This window comes from Festucalex cinctus, chromosome 1 (assembly GCF_051991245.1).
Source record: "Festucalex cinctus isolate MCC-2025b chromosome 1, RoL_Fcin_1.0, whole genome shotgun sequence".
Taxonomy (NCBI): domain Eukaryota; kingdom Metazoa; phylum Chordata; class Actinopteri; order Syngnathiformes; family Syngnathidae; genus Festucalex; species Festucalex cinctus.
The window spans coordinates 31168327-31185525 of NC_135411.1; the positions used below are offsets into that span (position 1 = coordinate 31168327).

The window sequence follows — 17199 nt, forward strand, 5'->3', positions numbered from 1 at the left end:
AATTTAGTCACACTTATTGTTTATTAATGGGGGTTTTAGTCTAGTCTAGTCTAGTTTTAGTCCAGTGAAAAATGTGTGTTGACAAAATGATTTTGTTTACTTTTTGTTGACGAAATTAACACTAGCGCCTTTAACATACCACCAATTTGACATTGAAAGTGACTGGGCTGTTTAATCTCAAACTGGACAGGTGGGCGGGCCCTCCAGAGACATAAATCTTTGCATTGAACCAATTCAAAAGTCGATCTTCTATGTTTGCTGTGCAGCCGCAGCGAGCGAGGCCTTTACCTGTATTCCGCTGCCTCACTTTCCTCCGGCGTGGTGGCCAGCGTCTCTGTGGACGTCTCCCCCTCCACACTTATCCCTTTCTACGACCCAGACACCAGTCTGGTTTTCCTCACTGGAAAGGTAAGGAAGACTTTGATGTGGAAAATAAGAACGGGAATGAAATTGTCACGGGTTGTTTTTATCTTCAAGGGGGACACCCGGGTGCGGATTTATGAGATCCTCCCTGAGGAGTCCTACTTTGTGGAGTGCAGCAGTTTCAACAGTCCGGAGCCGCATAAGGTGAGTTGCTCTCGTCTTCTCGTGATGTCATGTCCAAACTCATCAGCTCCCGCCGGGCTGCAGGGTTTGGCCTTCCTCCCCAAGAGCGAGTGTAACGTGCGCGAGGTGGAGGTAGCGGCCGCCCTGATGCTCACCAAGACCACCGTGGAGCCGGTGGTCTTCAAGGTGCCAAGAGTCAAGGTGAGCCAACAATGACACCTAATGGACGCAAGTGTGCGAAGTGAGTCGAAGTGTGGTGTGCTTTGGCATCATCGACGACTGCTCTACCACTGAGCCATGCCGCACCCCCCATACAGAAAGAGTATTTCCAAGACGACTTGTATCCTGACACGCCGGCGTGCTGGGAGCCAGCGCTAAGCGGCTCGGCCTGGCTCAGCAAGGCCGACGGCCAGCACAGGAAGATCAGCATGAGGCCCGCTGACATGGCGCCAGGTAGGCCAGGCAAGTGCTCGTCTCTGTCCTCTCTCAACATGAAGTCTTGCTGATGTGTTGTCAGTAAGCGAAGCCCCCAAAGAGGCCCCGGTGAGGAAGTACATGCCCTCGTCTTTCTATTTGGAGGAGAAGACTGACGAGCAGAAAAAAGAGGAGGTGAGGAGGACCGGTTAGAAAAGCTTACACATTTCATATGACTCATATTTGCATCAGAAACTATCATCATAGTGCACATGTTATCTAATATCTGCTGTCTAATTGGACACAAAATGTGCCGCAGCTCCTGGTGGCCATGGTTGCCAAGCTGGGAAACATGGATGACCCGTTGCCCCAGGAATCCTTTGAGGGGGTCGATGAGGACGAATGGGTGAGTGTGAGAAACTTCTGTGAGGATGAGGATGATGAATTTTGTGTTGCTGTAAATGTGTAACGTTTTTGCCTCTTTCAAATTCAGCTTGTCAGACTTGTCGGACCCTTGATTCATTGTCACCTGTTTTCAATTCTCAAGTTTCTGCACCAGACACAACTCCATGCATAGGTTTTCAAAAGGGGTGGTACATTTCTGGTAAATTTACAGAAACTTTCCAGTCAATGACTGTGGGAAGCACAGATGGGGAATTTTGGAATTTTTGAGGTGTATCATATTCAAGCATAATATCTTTTGCATGCGATTGCATGAAATTTCAACAGATTTGTTTGGAAGTGGAAATTAATTTAATATTTTGTTGATCAATCAATTCTATCATGGAAGAACAAAAATGAATATGCGTTGGTGTTGCAGATAATCCATTCCTGAAATTTAAAAAACTGTGGAACAGCACATGTAGACCAAAAATGTATAACAAAACCCACAGGCATATAATTCTTGATCCTCTGCAAAGAATGGCTAATATTACTGGGACTTACTGAGGAGCTGAAAGCACTTGAAGTTGAATTGAAGAAAAAATATGTCACAAAATGTCATTATATTCTATTTATTTTTTACTAATGGGGGAAAAGGAGCCATCTATTTGGGGAAGGTTTTTATTGCTTAAAGGAAACGGAGCCCGCGAGTCAGCAGGTCATATGGCACACTGGGTGTATGTGGGACATGGACACATCACCAAACACAAAATGGTACATTCACACTTGATGGGTGGGCCAGCACTCAGAGACCCAACTTTCCATATACAAGCAATTAAAAAGTCAATTCTCTTAATATGTCCTCTTCAATGTATTATGTGCTTGCTCCAAATTAATTAGCTTCATCTTCTGTCTCACAGGATGATTAAAAGCGCTCGGAGCGAGGAGAGGGAGCACCCACACACTTCCAGTGAAATGCACTCTGCATTCCAGCTTCACTCCGACAAATCTGTACATTGCAAGACCATCTTTGTGTCTATTCTATGAAATGTCACTTTTTGCAACGTTAGCTGGAAGTCTTAAATGTGTCACGTAAACGTTCAGGAATTCAATGTCCAATGCAAAATCATCGGGGATTTAAAAAAAAAAACAACAACAAAAACACAACAGTAAGATCAATTGCATATTTTATTTTTTTCTAAATAACATGGAGCTGTTTTACAAAGTGGCATTAACTTATTGTGTTTACTATTGATTGGGTGTAGTTTGTGTGATGGTTCCTCTTCTGTGCATATAAAAAAAAAAGATCATTATGTTCTAGTTGTTAACTGAGAAAAGTTTACTGTTTCTTAAATAAAATACTGCGGCAATTGTGTCGTCACACAACTGTAAGGATACCACAGGGTCACCAGTCTTCATATTTGGCCATGAACTGGATTTTTTTACATTGTAACTTTTACTAATTTTCCTGGTTATTCTTCTATTAGTACTGTATTTCTAACAGTTGTATTTCAGTATTTTCTACACAGAGGGATGTTCTCTTGTATGGTAGTTTGGGCTTTACATTCCTTTTTAAGACTTATTTTAATAACGCTTTGCTCCAAATGTTTATTTTCTGAACATTTAATTCTAGGTTTTAGTATTTCCAACTTGTCTTTTAAATCACATTACAGTATTAGTCAAAATGTACAATTAAGCCATAATAGACAGTGTGTCGTTTTCACTCAACTGGATCAGAGTTTGTTTACAACCTCCGATGGATGCATGTGAACTACAAATGTTCTCAGTGTTGGTGCAATGATATACTGTACTGTAATATGTATTTGCTTGTTCTACTACTCAGATGCCATGCTTTGTAATTTTTGGGATACTACTGGGATCATTTTTTTATTCAGTGGATAACAATTTATGGTTATAAATTTCACGTTTGTTTTTCCAGCATTGTCTAACATTAATTAAAATTTAGTCTGATTCTGTTTGTTTGTTCTCATGTTGTTAATATCACCATCAATGCTACTTTATAGTGTAATAAACGTTTCTCTAGGTTTCAGTTTGAAATGAATCATTTGCATACTTTTAAGGTCAGCTTCATTGTCAAAAAACATCATATATTAACGTATTCAAAGAGATTAGCACCAATAAACTCTTTTTAAAATTAAATAATTTTAAAATGTCTTGTTTCACTTGTATATATACAAGCCGTGTCTTAGATTCCCTATAATAAATTTAAAGGGTTACCTTTGTCTATTACACTTCACAGTAACACATTTAAAATTGCATTTTAAAAATAACTTAAAAATAAATAAATAAAAGTTTAAACATCATTCACCATATATTCACAAGAGGTTGTCCTTCAGTGATTGAGTACAAAAATGTACGTACACGTATACAGTCATACAAAAATATAAACGCACACTTTATAATAGCAATAACTGTAACCATTGTTGTAAATATATAGCATTTTTTCGTATACACCAAGTTAGTATAGTATAGTAAAGGCGCGCGTCAAGTAATTTGGTACACTCAGGTTTTTAAAATACAGGGGAGAAATGTTAACTGCATGGCATGAAAACCAAGCTGCAGTTCTCCCTCCCCGCCTGGAGGTGTCGAAATGCTAAAACGTGAGCAGCCCTTCCATGAACTTTGACACACCGCGTAACCTTCAATGCTCTTCCTGCATGTGAAATCGGGACCTTCGTCCTCCAAAATACGTATTACGACGGCGAAATGGTAAGAAAATGCATTATTTAATTACGTTAATGATTTATGTGAACGCTGTTTGTTAATGTACACGGTGTCGTAGCTTAGCGTTTGTTAAAATAATGGAAAATGACCGTCGCCTTCAGGTTTAATTTAAAGACGTTTACTGATGAACTATTAAAGACAATTACTGATTATTTAATGACTTTTTCGAGTACTGGTGTCCCCCTCCACCACCACAGTCTTGACATTTCTGCACTGGTTTGGCAACTAGGTGTTACTCGTGATGAAAAACTGCTCGAGTTGACAACTTTATACTACTAGTGCCATACAATTCTACTAATTAACGTATAGCACTGAACTAGTACTGTTAGTAGAGCGCAGATGTCCTCTAGTGCCCAGTTTTGCCTTTCCAGTAACATGCAGTTCTCCCACAAGTATGCCAAATTTGGCCAACTAGTGTGCATAATAGATAGTTTTGGAAGACAGCTAATGTGCTAATTCATCCATTTGATCTTATTTATTTATCCATCCATCCATTTTCTTGACCGCTTATTCCTCACAAGGGTCGCGGGGGGTGCTGGCGCCCATCTCAGCTAGCTCTGGGCAGTAGGCGGGGGACACCCTGGATTGGTTGACAGCCAATCGCAGGGCAAAAGCATGAGTGGGCACTATTCTGTAAGGGCTGTGCCTGTATTTGAACCCACATTCTGAAGGATTCCAGCCTAATGCCTTATCCACCAGGCCACATTACAAGTCTTATTTATTTATTATGTCTTAATTCCACAGGCTAAGTATTTAGCTCAAGTCATCGTGATGGGGGTTCAGGTGGTGGGCCGTGCTTTCGCTCGGGCCCTACAGCAGGAATACGCAGGTACGCTTCATATTTCAACATTAAATAACCTTACGATGGCTGAAATCACCACTTCCTGTACATGTGATGCGGGTTGTATCGAATTTACCAGTGCATCAATTGCTACTTCTCCAATTAAATGAATTGAAATGCCATTAATGCCCCTAAAAGCACAGGTTTTTTTTCTCCCAATCTTTTTAAGAATATCTAACACCCCATCATCCTCAGTAGGCTCTTTTGATTTGGCATCAGCCCCTCTCCCCTAAATCACCAACCAATCAGCCTTCAACTAGTTCAGTTCTTCCACAGTATCACAGCTGTTCCACAGGGCTCCATCCTTGGGCCTCTTTTATTCATCGTTTAACTCAAATGATGGAGGGCGCCACAATGTTTCCTCAGTGCTACTGGAGGCCACCTGGGACCACATACATCCTAAACAAATGTATGACAAAAAAATGACATTTTAAAGTGACATTATGAAATAGTTGAGCATTTAAATGTCGGCAAGCACACTACTGTGACTCAGAGAAACCACACATCGCAAGCCTACTACCAATTTCCGTAATTTGTGTGAACAAACGAGCATTTTGGCGATCGACGGTGACTTGGAAGCCGGTGTGAAGCCCGACGAGTGATACTGAAAGATGAAGCAAGCTGGATTTAGCCGCCGCGGCTAACAAGAGTGGCTAGCAGGAGTTAGTCGGAACCATATGCTGGAGTTACTAAAAAGGGCAGCTCGCGGGAGAAGCTAGTAAAAAGACAACTAGTAAAAACTTACAAGAACAAAGCATAAAGGTGACAAGTGATGACAGCCCAAATCATGGGACTCAATGACGACCATCTGCAGGCCCCAGCTGTGGAAGGTAGGTGGCGGTCGACCCACTGGGTCCGACACTTGATGCATGCAAGCACCACCGGTGCTAACTACGTTCACAAAGTTGTCCTTTGAGCCTCTTGAAAAGTGAGACTCCAGCCATCTAATACAATTAGTGATTACTCTATTTATATTTAAAAAAAAAAAAAAAAAAAAAAAAAAAAAAAAGTACGTTGATGTGATAGAATTATTATTATTTTTTTTGCATATTATTGAAATCAATAGGTTTTAAATTTAATGAATTATTAGTTCACCACTAGATGGTGCTAAAGATTAAACACTGTCACTTTAAATACAGACAAAATACGTGCTGGCCGGAGAATAGTGAAACTGTATATTTTTTTCTGTTTAAACAAAAACCTTCTTCAAAATTCCACAAGAAATGGATGTCAGCCCCCCCCCCCAAAAAAAAATAAAAAATAAAAAATAAAAAAATTAAAATAAATACAATAAATAAATAATATAAATTTACAAAATTAAAAATCAGTGAATTGGTACTCAGTGTGCCGAACCACAAATATGCAGGGGTCCGCTAAAGAAAAAATGTTTATAATTAAAAAAAAATAATAATAATACTTTTAATGGTTTTATTTTTTGTTAATCGGGGCCCACTCAGTGTAATCGCAGGCCACGTTGGGTTGCCAGTTGCCCATCCAAGTCTTAACTTTAACTCAGTGGCCATATTTTTCACAAATGCAATCTTCTACTGCATGTGAGGCAGATGTACTACTACTAACCACTCTTTCACAGTGCCGCCCCATATTGTGCAAATGTATTCATTTAAAACCTTTTCCCCACAAAGTTCGGTGTGATTTTGAAACCATCATTTTAAGATGGTGTTGTCGTCTCTTCGTCGTCTTTGCAGCAAGTCAGGCAGCAGCACGAGCGCGAAGCAGCACTGGTCAGCATTCCGCAGCCGCTACCAACATCTCTGGGATGAGCTTACAAGAGGCCCAGCAGATTCTCAACGTCTCCAAGCTCGAACCAGAGGAAATCCAGAAGGTAAGAAAAAAGTGGCACAAGACCAACATGATCTGTAACCTCTAACATGTGAAATGATGCTTGACATCCATTTTGTTTTCATTTTGAAGCATTTTGCCCCTCAGTACTGCTTATTAACAATTATCCAACAAATGTAAAAAGTAGGGGTGTGAATTGCCTAGTACCTGACGATTCGATTCGTATCACGATTCACAGGTCATGATTCGATTCGATACCGATTAATCCCGATACGAATTTATAAGTCGATTGTTGCGATTTTTTTCCATTCAAATTTAGAAAATACTATCAGTAAATTTGTACATGTACACTGTAAGATTTGTATGAATATATTTATCTAAAACTGAGGCTTATAACCGTGAGCCACTGTACACAAACAGTTTGCAATCTGTTTCACATTTGAACAGCATTAAAATAAAAATATTAAGGCTTAATGTGCCGTTCATATAACATTCTTCCATGCTCAAGGTGTGAATCCTAAAAAAAAAAAAAAAAAAAAAAAAAATCGATTCTGCCGATTATTGAATCGATTCGAGAATCGCGCGATGTAGTATCGCGATATATCGCCGAATCGATTTTTTTTAACACCCCTAGTAAAAAGAATGTAACCACTTTTTGGAAGATTTAATAAGAAGAAAACTGAAAACGTTCTTAGCTTGAAATCACCCTCACAATGACAACTATTTATCTGAATTCTATTCCAGAACTATGAACATCTCTTCAAAGTCAACGACAAGTCTGTGGGTGGTTCATTTTACTTACAATCTAAGGTAAGTGTGCTTGAGCTTTTGCTGCGAGGCACTTTTCTCTGTTGCTGTGGTGATGCCGCACTTTAATAAGTAGTACTCAAATGTGAAGTGGCAACTTGTAATTGTTGGGAAAACTGAAGCAATTATTGAAAACCATTAACTGATGTCAATAAGACCCTCACCCCACACTACATATCCCAGACGTGTTGTTCTGTTAGAGGCCGTCCTTCATGTCCACTGTGACTTTGTCTCTGTGTGCAGGTGGTGCGGGCTAAAGAGCGTCTAGATGAGGAACTAAATATCGAAGCACAAGAACAGCAACGACAACAACAAAGGCAGGAATCACAGCAAAACACGGAAACATGAAGTCGGAAACCACAATCGCGTTCCCCCCTCCCCGCGCGCCCCCTGTAAATTATACCCTAATAAATTTCACCTTTTCTCTAACTGACCACTTTTTCTGTAACGTCCTCAATGTCAGCAGTTTACCAATTGGCTTTCAATTAGACTGCGATTTGAAATGTATCATCAAATTGCTGAGGAAGTTAAGTTCAACATTTTATACCGCAGGCAGCTGCCCTTCGCTGTCGTCCGCAGCAACACTTTGACACAGTATTCCACGCTTTCATTACGTTGTGGCTGGGTTACTGTAATGCACTTAACTTTGGAGTCAATCTCTCAAACATCTCCAGTTCTTTCCAAAAGATGCTGCCCACGCCCACCTCTTAAATGGAATACGTAAGAGGGAGCATAGAACTGCTATTCTGGCCTCTCGCCACTGGCTGACTGCCTTTTATCTTGGGAAGAAAACAGCATTCTAGTAATGTAAGATATTTATTTTTCTTGTTGATGTGGAAATAATACTCCTTCTTGGGATAGTTCAGTGTTCAATTAACCTATTTGATTGTGAGTGTGAATGGTTGTTTGTCTATGTGTGCCTTGCTAAAGCCAGCTGGGATAGGCTCTCACACGCCCAGAACCTCTCATGAGGATAAGCGGTTCAGTTAATGGATGGATAGATTACCTGCATAAAAGATCATGCATGAGAACACAACTTGTATCAAACACAACTTTATTAAACAGTTCTTTTCATTGACATATTTTTTTATATCGTAATAAAATTCCTCTAAAACAGGAGAATGCTGCTATGTTGTAGCAATTGGAGACTTTTAACAACTCAAATTATTGCATGTTCGACCACAGAACATGAAACCAGGAAAAAAAATATATTTCATAAAATCTGCTCTTTTTTTTTTAACACCATATAATGTTTAACTTCTATATTTTACCTAAAGTAAAAAAGGCACTTGGAAAAATGAAAATACTGTCAGAATATCTCAATTCAAATGTGCAAAAAAAGAAAAACAGAACTTGAAACAGGCCTCAACTGGCCTTAGTCTTACCTATGCACTCTTTTGTGCAACACCGAGCATTCCAGTCAATGGCACCTGTTTTTAAAATGGCACTGACTGAGCTTGTGAAAACACATCACTCGGGAGTAGTTCAAAATCTCCTGGAGCACGTACCGCTTTTTGAAGGTATAAAATTCAGTGGATATTTTACAAATGTGACTCCATGAATGAAGTTCTACACGGAGTACATTACAAGCCGCCTACGATGGGATAATACAAAAAAAAAAAAAAAGTGCAACTTTGTTACAGACGGAACTCAAAGGGTTAAATTAAGGACTGAAGCTTATTTGATATGGAAAGCGTGTAAATCCTGTGAGGATTCGCGTCATTTCACATAGATCTGCTGCCGAGTTGAGGCTGTCCTCATCTTAACCTGCCGAGGAGATGCTGTCAAGAAGAGGAGGAGGAAATCCGCTACTGCATCTGTGGGATTCACTGTTGCCATGGGAACTGAAACATCAAGCCTACTTACCACCTGCTTCTGGTAACATCAATCATGCCGAGAGATTCTCTTCAGCCAAAGGACTGGCCTCAAATGATTTGTAATGACGCTATTTCCTCTTATCTAGGCCAGGGGAGGGAGTTAAATGTCTGTGTGTACCAACAGAAGCTAAGAACTGAGATTGCTACACTTTTTTCTTTTTTTTTTTGCTCCTTGGAAAGCAAGAAGTTCCCAGGGACTAATCGGGATACAGCATTCACTTCCTTGACCTTGAAGGAGTTTTACAACCTATAACCTTGCTTGTTTGATTTGTTCATCCATGTGAGCAGCACTTATATTTTTCAAATCTGGATTTCAACAGGGGAATCCCAGACCACCACCACCCACCTCCTCAACCTCATAAAGACTCTGCCTCAAGATAGCAGAGGAGCTAAAATCAGAGCAGCTTTTACACAGAACAAGAGAAGCAAATTCAACATCAGAAAAAGAATGTCTCGTCCAAACATTATAGACAAAAAAAAAAAAAAAAAAAGTGTATATATATATATATATATATATATATATATATATATATATATATATATATATATATATATATATGTATGTGTGTAAGATGTCAACAACAAATTTCTAGAAGTGGACACCGGCCAAGGAAAGGCTTCCAATGGAACAGATTGAGGAAGCGTTTTGTCGATCCTCCCTGCCTCTCCTCAGTCATTTTGCCCCCCCCAATTAAAGTTGACTAACATTTCATAAAATGTAGAGGAAGAAATGACATCTATGTTAAGTGCATGGTGACCGCTTAATCAAACTATGGTAAGACTTTTTGTTCAAATGAGGCAGTTTGCAATAGTGTGGCTTCATTGTCAGTCCAGCCGGACTTGGCACTGAAAGTTTGGACACCCCCACCCCACCCTCACTCCTCATGCCTAATATTAAAAACCCACTTTACCTATTTTACTATTTTTGGCCCAGTTTGTGGAACGCAGGACAAAACTTCCACCAACTTGGTGAAGCTGTTAGTGGACGGCCATCTGTTTTTCACAGCTGCTTTTCAGCAAGGGTCACTCTTTAAGAAAACACAAGACAGCACTGTTTATCACCACAGAGGGCCTTTCATACACAAACTGGCCGAGTTGATTCCATTACGGGAAAGCAGCTGGACAATCCAGGAGCAAAAAAAAAGAAAAAAAAAAGGTGCCAATTCTGTCCAATGGCATGTTGTGCATCTCATCCTGCCACTGGGGGGAGCCAAACAGCAGTGCCTTACATTTTCTCAAGAGGAAGTGATTATTGGTCTTTGCCAGGTGATGTAACACCGTTGGTCTGTCCTCAAGATGGTTGTAAAAGCAATATAGAATGCCTGGACCAGACCGGTCCATGTTGGTTGGTCTCCCCAAAATGGGGATCGATTGTCAAACAAAGAGACTTGCTCCCAGTCGCACTATATGAGGTTAGCAGCAGTTTTGAGGTTTTATGACTAACTATTTAAGTGCTGTGTGTAACTGAACCGTTTAAGACGCGTTACGTTCACTTGCTTTGGTCTGGCAAGCTTGTCTGAACCGTGCGAAACACAGAAGCCTGTAAGTTAAATGTTAAAAAAAAAAAAAAAAAAAAAGTAAACAACGTGCACATTTGCCCAGCGCAGAGTGCGTCATTGTGTTTCTTTGCGGGGTTTGTCTATCTCGCTGCTTGGCTAGAGGCACACGGTCGATAATCTTTTATAAATACTGGAAATAATTGAAGGACTTGTATAAGACTTTCACGTTCATGGGCTCCGTCCACAGAACCAACAAACAAGGAATGACTAAAGTATAAAACAAGGAGCCCTTGTCAAGGCTGTTATACAAATATTCTTGAGCCCCTCCACAACAAAAGAGGCCTGCGTTCTACAACTCATAAAATGTAGTGTCGTCTAAGTCTCCATATTGTTGTACATATTCTACACTCTTTGAAGCTATTGTGTGAGGCGATTTCCCCACCACCACCCTTGACCGCCCGCACGTTCACCCTCCCATCCCGACCCCCTGAGTTCTTCTGGAATGCGTGTGTATGTGTATCAGTTGACCACAGCTGGCTTGAGCACCACAGTGCCTGGGGGGATGACCACCCAGGACAAGGGATCATGAGACCCTCCTGTGGAAAGGTTAAGCACCCCCCCAGTCACCTCGTTCTCAGCCTCCACAACTCGACCCTTTTTGGGCAGCAGGCTCGGAGCCCTGCGATCGGCGCCTGCCCCCAGCATGGGCATCATGGGCATGCCTAACGTTGAAGAGGCCAACGCCGTGGAGAGCAGCGGCGATTTGGCCAAGCCTAGCGGCGAGCCATTGAATGACAGGATGGAAGCAGCTCCTAAGCTGCCTGGAGGGGTGCTAGGGCAAGCCAGTGTGCTGAGGTCCAGGGGCCGAGGACTGAGGGGGGACAAGGGAAGAGAGCCACCCAGGCCCTGAAGAGTGCGGGCACCCAGGAGAGCGGCCCCCGCCCCTGGAATGATAATGTGAGCCCCACTCACGTAGGACATCTCTGAATCCTTAGGCCCTCCGCTCGCAAAACCCCCGCTTTGACTTCCCTTCAGCAAGGACCCCACCCCGCCCGGCGATCCCTGCTCCTGAGTCACAAAGTGGCCGTGGGCCTTGATGTGCTTGCGAAGAGAACTGGGGTCTGTGTAGCGCTTCAGGCAGCCCACCATCTTGCAATAGTAGGGCTTGTCCACGTAGTGCGTGCGCGTATGTTTGAAACGATCGCTTGAGTTGGAGTAGCGCTTGTTGCAGCCCTCATACGGACATATGTAGGGCTTTTCACCTGCACGAGAGTTGAAAGGTTAAGTTTGGACCCGATCTGGTAAGAAAGGACTGGCCGTGCTTCCGCCGCTGACCTGTGTGTGAGCGATTGTGTATCTTGAGGTTCTCGAGGCGTGAGAAGCTCTTGTTGCAGGTGGGACATCGGTGAGGCTTCTCGTTGGTGTGCGTGCGGATGTGGATGAGCATCTTGTACCTGCGGGGGTTCAAACCGCCATATCAACTTCAGCATCTTCTTGGCACCAATTCATGTTGCCAATGTGAGGCACTCACCTGGCGTTGAACCCCCTCCCTTTGCGAGCGCAGCCTTCCCAATGGCAGCAGTACCCTGTCTCCTTCTCGGGCTTGACATGGAAGTCGTTGACATGGTCCACAAGGTCTTGAAGAGAGTCAAAGAGCAGGTGGCACTGTAGAAAACAAAACATTTTTTTTAATTCATTTATGAGGAGACACGGAAACTCCGCATTCTGAGTCGCACCTTCTTCCAGCGGCAAGCCAGCTGTTCATCTGACGAGAGGTCCGGGGAGGCCCTTTTATCGCTCGTGTGGCCGATGAACATGGATGATGGCAGGTGAAGTCCTGCCCCAGCTCCGATTGGCACAAAAAACTGAAAGGCTTGCGACAGCTGCGAATTCTAGGGAGCAAAATGCAATCAATAAGATCAAGACCAGTCAACTGCACTCGTTATATTTTGTTCCAGAAGTCAGTATACTGAGAAAATGGTTGCTACTGGAGCTTTTTTTTTTTTTTCTTTCCCGAACATCTACTTCCTTTCTTTATGCAGTCACAAAATCGCCCTTCATCTCTGTGCTCAGCCTGAGAGCTGTGAGATTCTCAGAACCTCAGCTAGGACTCACACACTCAAACATTACAAATATGGCGTAACTGAAGGAGGGGAACAAATGCTCTAAGTGGATGTACCTGAAGTGATGGCACTAGAAAACTATAGTCGAAAATGGCTCTTGGAGCTCATTGTCTTGCTGGCTCGCAGCTATGTTAGTCACGTGGCTGTGACAAATTTGGGAATAGCAATTTAGCCCGCTCATCTCTGCCTCGCCATGCGAGACTGAGATGTTGTTGTGATGTAAGATGGAGAGACGGCGTCCTACTTGCCTCCATGTGGGGTCAACTTAAGTGCAGACTGTTTTGCGGCGACGGGAGCTATCTCGGTGGGACGCGGGGGTGGCTGAATGCTTCCAGCCAGCTTGTCTCAATTCAATTGAGAGGCAAATGAATTACTCGGCATGTGGCTCCACCTTGTCCTTAATCGGATTATACATGTACATACACACACGCATGCTTCATACTAATGAATGAGACTTGCACAGACAGAGGATCTTATTTGGGACACAGGAAGCGTAAAGCAGACACACTCACACTTTGCACCCCTTGTAAGTGACTGATACTGGTAAGCTTCCACTATGGGGTTCAATTCAGTAAAGCCTAATCAGGCTTGCGTTTCCACCACATGGTTTGTAGGCGTGTTTTTGATGACTATGTAAATAGTGTAACCAACATAACATGGGAGTGACAATTCTGTCAAGCAATCAAGGATTTGCACAAGGCAAGCATACCATAGCACATATTTTCTACCGGAACAAATGAACTAGCACCGTGGTGGTGGAATATGTGGTTATGTGGCACAAGAAGGCACATCCAGTTACTGGCACACTTAATGTTTTTCAATTGATTGTTTTATATTTATGGCGTAGAAGTGTTTTTCATACAAGTATTCACTGTAATTATGAATTCACTACTGCATTAAGGTCGATTAGCGTTAGACTGCAGCGTCTTTCAGACAGAGGACCATTCTACAGACAACACTCTCTACTTGCGTCTGAAATCAAATTACTGGCTCGAGCATTGCCACGATCCACAACCGCGGGCGACACCAGAGGGGCCTGCTACTCTTCGCATGAGCCCTTTTCCATTTGTAAATGTGTATCTCGTGGCCTTTGTCTGTCGTTGTGAAGAAGATGCTGAGCCAAAAGACAAAGCTCTCGATTTATCGACCAGTCGATATATGTTCCTACCCTGACTGATGGCCAAGAGATGTGGGTCATGACCAAAAGAACAAGATCCCTGGATACAAGCAACCAAAATGATTTTTCTCTGCAGGGTGTCCGGACTCTCCCTTAGAGATAGGGGATAGTCAAACCGCTGCTCCTCTGCATTAAGAGGAGCCAGATGAGGTAGCGCGGGCATCTGATTAGGATTCCTCCTGGGCGCCTCCCTGGTGAGGTGTTCTGGGCACGTCTCACCAGGAAGAGGCCCCGAAGGACAACCACGGAAACGCTGGAGAGGCTACATCTCCCAGCTGGCCAAAGGACAACCTCAGCATCCCCCACCCCGGCCCCAGAAAAGCTGGATGAAGTGGCCTGGGGACAGGGAAGTCTGGGCTTCTCTGCTAAAACTGCTGCCCCCACAGCCCAATCCCACATAAAAGTACTGCGATGGTTTGACTTCCAACTACATTATCTCGCAGTGTTGGCTTGATTTGTTTTCATAGTGTTGATTATTTTTGAACAACTTCCAGAGGTTGGCACAGGTACAGGTCCTCACCACTGCGGGAGCGTAGGTCATTTCAGGTGAGGTGGGTGTGTGACGAAGGGAGGAGGGAGACATGCTCAGATCCACTGCAGGAGGTGTGGGGGTATCAGTTCGGTGGTGGGAGACTACCTGCATACCTAAGACAGCCATAGAAAAATCCGCATGTCAAGTAAGTTCTAAGTGAGGGTTGCTATTCTGCTTAGGACAGGTGGATGACCACCTGTGTGCGGGGATGCCGGGGAGGTGGGACCCATGACCGCTGTACCGTCATCCGTCATGCAGAGATGGCGAGCCCTTTTGGGTATCAACGGCGAGAGGGGGGGTGAGCACGACCCCCGGTCCCGCCCATTGGTCCGCCGAGGGAGCTTCAGGTCCAGAGGCTTGTCCAGGGAAAGCATGGCCACACCTGCACAAACATTGCAGATACATAGGGTCCAAGTTAGACCAAAAGGGTCCAGTAAAGGACAGTCAGATGTCTTCGTAAAGCGCTTAGTATGCAGTAAAATGGCACATTCTTGAGTCATACTGTGAGTGATAATGAAATGCACCTGTGTTATTTGCCAGGTTAAGTGTATCTGGAATTCCACTGTCCCGCTGGGGGAGTATTTTTCTCCAACAATGGTAAACTGACCGCAATTGTAAACCGAAACACTGAGTAAGCTAAAGAAAAACAAACACGGCGATCCAAGAAAATCCCCCCCTCCACCCCTCCCAGTTTTCCCATCTTGACCTTTACTCGCACACTCTTTCTGAGGAATGTCTACAATCCAATCCAGATGGTCGCCCTCACCACCAAACTTGACCAACCCACCCTTCAGCCAGACCGCCCCCCCCACCAGGCCCCAGCACCCTGTCACATCAGCCCCACCAACCTCACACTATGTACCTTCAGACCCTACAGACCTTTTAGACCCCACTGGTAAACCCCCACCGCCCCGGGCTTTTAAGTTCAGCTGCACCAACTCCACCACCTCCTTCCCCTAAACACACTGACCTCTAGACCCAGCCTGAGGGTTGTGGCCAGGGCACTTCATCGAGATGTCACTCTCAGTTCCCCTACCGACATCATCATGAATGGAATGGTGCTCACGGAAACCATTGGAATCATTAAAGAAGCCTAAGAAACAATGGCTAGTTAATATAAAGGGCAGTATTACCTAGGGGTGTGCCAAAAAATCGATTCATAAAAGAATCAAGATTCTCATTTATTAATCGAATTGAATCGATACAAATATCCAAAAATTTAAGAAAAGGCAGTTGTAGCCCACATGCTGTTTTTGTGGAAAAAGTCACTTACAATACAAAATTAACAAATGTTAAAAAAAAAAAAAAAAAGACACTATGTTCCGATATGAAATAAGTTTACTTAATCTCAAAATTCAAAAAACGAAAACTTTTATTTTGGGGATAACACGAAAAATGTTTACATTGGAAGACGCATACCATACACGCTTATCTTTAAAGAGCGCTAATATTTGGAGTAATAGAGGCATGTTTGTCAATTCTATCAAATGCAAAACAAAGACACATATAAGCTTCTAAGCAAGGGTGCAGTATAACCTCAGGTTTACACCGGTTGCGTGTGCGGTGCGTCTGCGGTGCGTCTTGATTGCGTGCTCCGGACGCGTCAATTTTTTGGCCAATCCCCACTCCGCACAGCTGCGGTCCGGCAGCTCCGTCGCCGACCACTTCCCGCCGTGTCTCGCGTGACCGTGTGCGATCATGTGGCATTAAAAACAACGACAAACACACAGAAAGTCTGTGCTCAACAGAGAAGCAGAAAGAGAGGTGGACTTTTATTATTTTGTGGCTTTCTACCTCCAATATAAACCTCTCCTCATCCATGTTCGCTGGTGTCTAAACCGTGAATGAGCACCTCGCACGTTAACTCCAGGCCCATCTACGCCCACATCACGTTTTGCTAACATGCTTGGGAGCTGGCGAGTGTTTTATCTTGAAAGGTAACCGGAAATTTATTTTGAAACTGCGTCGGTCTTCCCGTCCCGCTCGATGTGTTTTGTGCTAGCTTGCCATTAGCCGGAAGCCGACGGATGCGGTGTCCGGCAAAAATAGAAAATAGGTCTATCCTTGCGGAAGGGCTGCGGCACGCCGCAGCTGAGACGCAGTCGACACGCAACGCACACGCAAGCGGTGTAAACTGCACCATTCGAATGAATGGAATCTAATTGCTTGCGTCGCCGGAACGCACCGCAACCGCACCGCAACCGCATCCGGTGTAAACCCGGGGTAAGTGGTGCGCTGGTGCGCATGAGCACTGAAAATGTAATACTGCGCTCCAGTTTTAGTCTGTCATCATACTTTTGTGCACTAGAATAACTGTCAGTCAGCTTGACTCTTCACAGCCTCAATTCAAAGTCAAGTCAGCCGCCACAGCAATTGCTTCTTCGGGGGAACTTGAAAATAAAAGCTAAGTAAGGCAGTGATATCCATGTACAGTATTACCCTTTACCAAACATGATA

General features: G+C 43.4%; 2 protein-coding genes across 7 annotated transcripts in view; one reads left to right on the forward strand and one right to left on the reverse strand.

Annotated features, from left to right (window-relative positions):
- The window catches only part of LOC144023334 (mitochondrial import inner membrane translocase subunit TIM16-like), a 113030-nt gene extending 105067 nt beyond the window's left edge, over window positions 1–7963 (forward strand). For 3 of the 5 annotated variants that reach the window (XM_077528650.1, XM_077528658.1, XM_077528642.1), the window contains 7 exons: window positions 267–408; window positions 478–567; window positions 631–747; window positions 864–999; window positions 1064–1155; window positions 1280–1366; window positions 2262–3317. In XM_077528650.1, coding sequence (XP_077384776.1) covers window positions 267–408; window positions 478–567; window positions 631–747; window positions 864–999; window positions 1064–1155; window positions 1280–1366; window positions 2262–2270 — 673 coding nt within the window. In that variant the 3' untranslated portion in view covers window positions 2271–3317. Of the gene's footprint in view, window positions 1–266; window positions 409–477; window positions 568–630; window positions 748–863; window positions 1000–1063; window positions 1156–1279; window positions 1367–2261; window positions 3318–3952; window positions 4072–4830; window positions 4916–6633; window positions 6771–7471; window positions 7538–7777 lie in introns of those variants that run through there. The other 2 variants (XM_077528674.1, XM_077528665.1) reach the window with 2 other exon arrangements.
- A 3402-nt stretch (window positions 7964–11365) lies between these two features.
- glis2b (GLIS family zinc finger 2b) overlaps window positions 11366–17199 on the reverse strand; it is a 37840-nt gene continuing 32006 nt past the window's right edge. For both annotated transcript variants that reach the window (XM_077528709.1, XM_077528698.1), the window contains exons 2-7: window positions 14939–15124; window positions 14731–14855; window positions 12647–12802; window positions 12442–12575; window positions 12246–12364; window positions 11366–12172 (exon numbers count right to left, since the gene is read on the reverse strand). In XM_077528709.1, coding sequence (XP_077384835.1) covers window positions 11430–12172; window positions 12246–12364; window positions 12442–12575; window positions 12647–12802; window positions 14731–14855; window positions 14939–15116 — 1455 coding nt within the window. In that variant the 5' untranslated portion in view covers window positions 15117–15124 and the 3' untranslated portion in view covers window positions 11366–11429. The remainder of the gene's footprint in view (window positions 12173–12245; window positions 12365–12441; window positions 12576–12646; window positions 12803–14730; window positions 14856–14938; window positions 15125–17199) is intronic.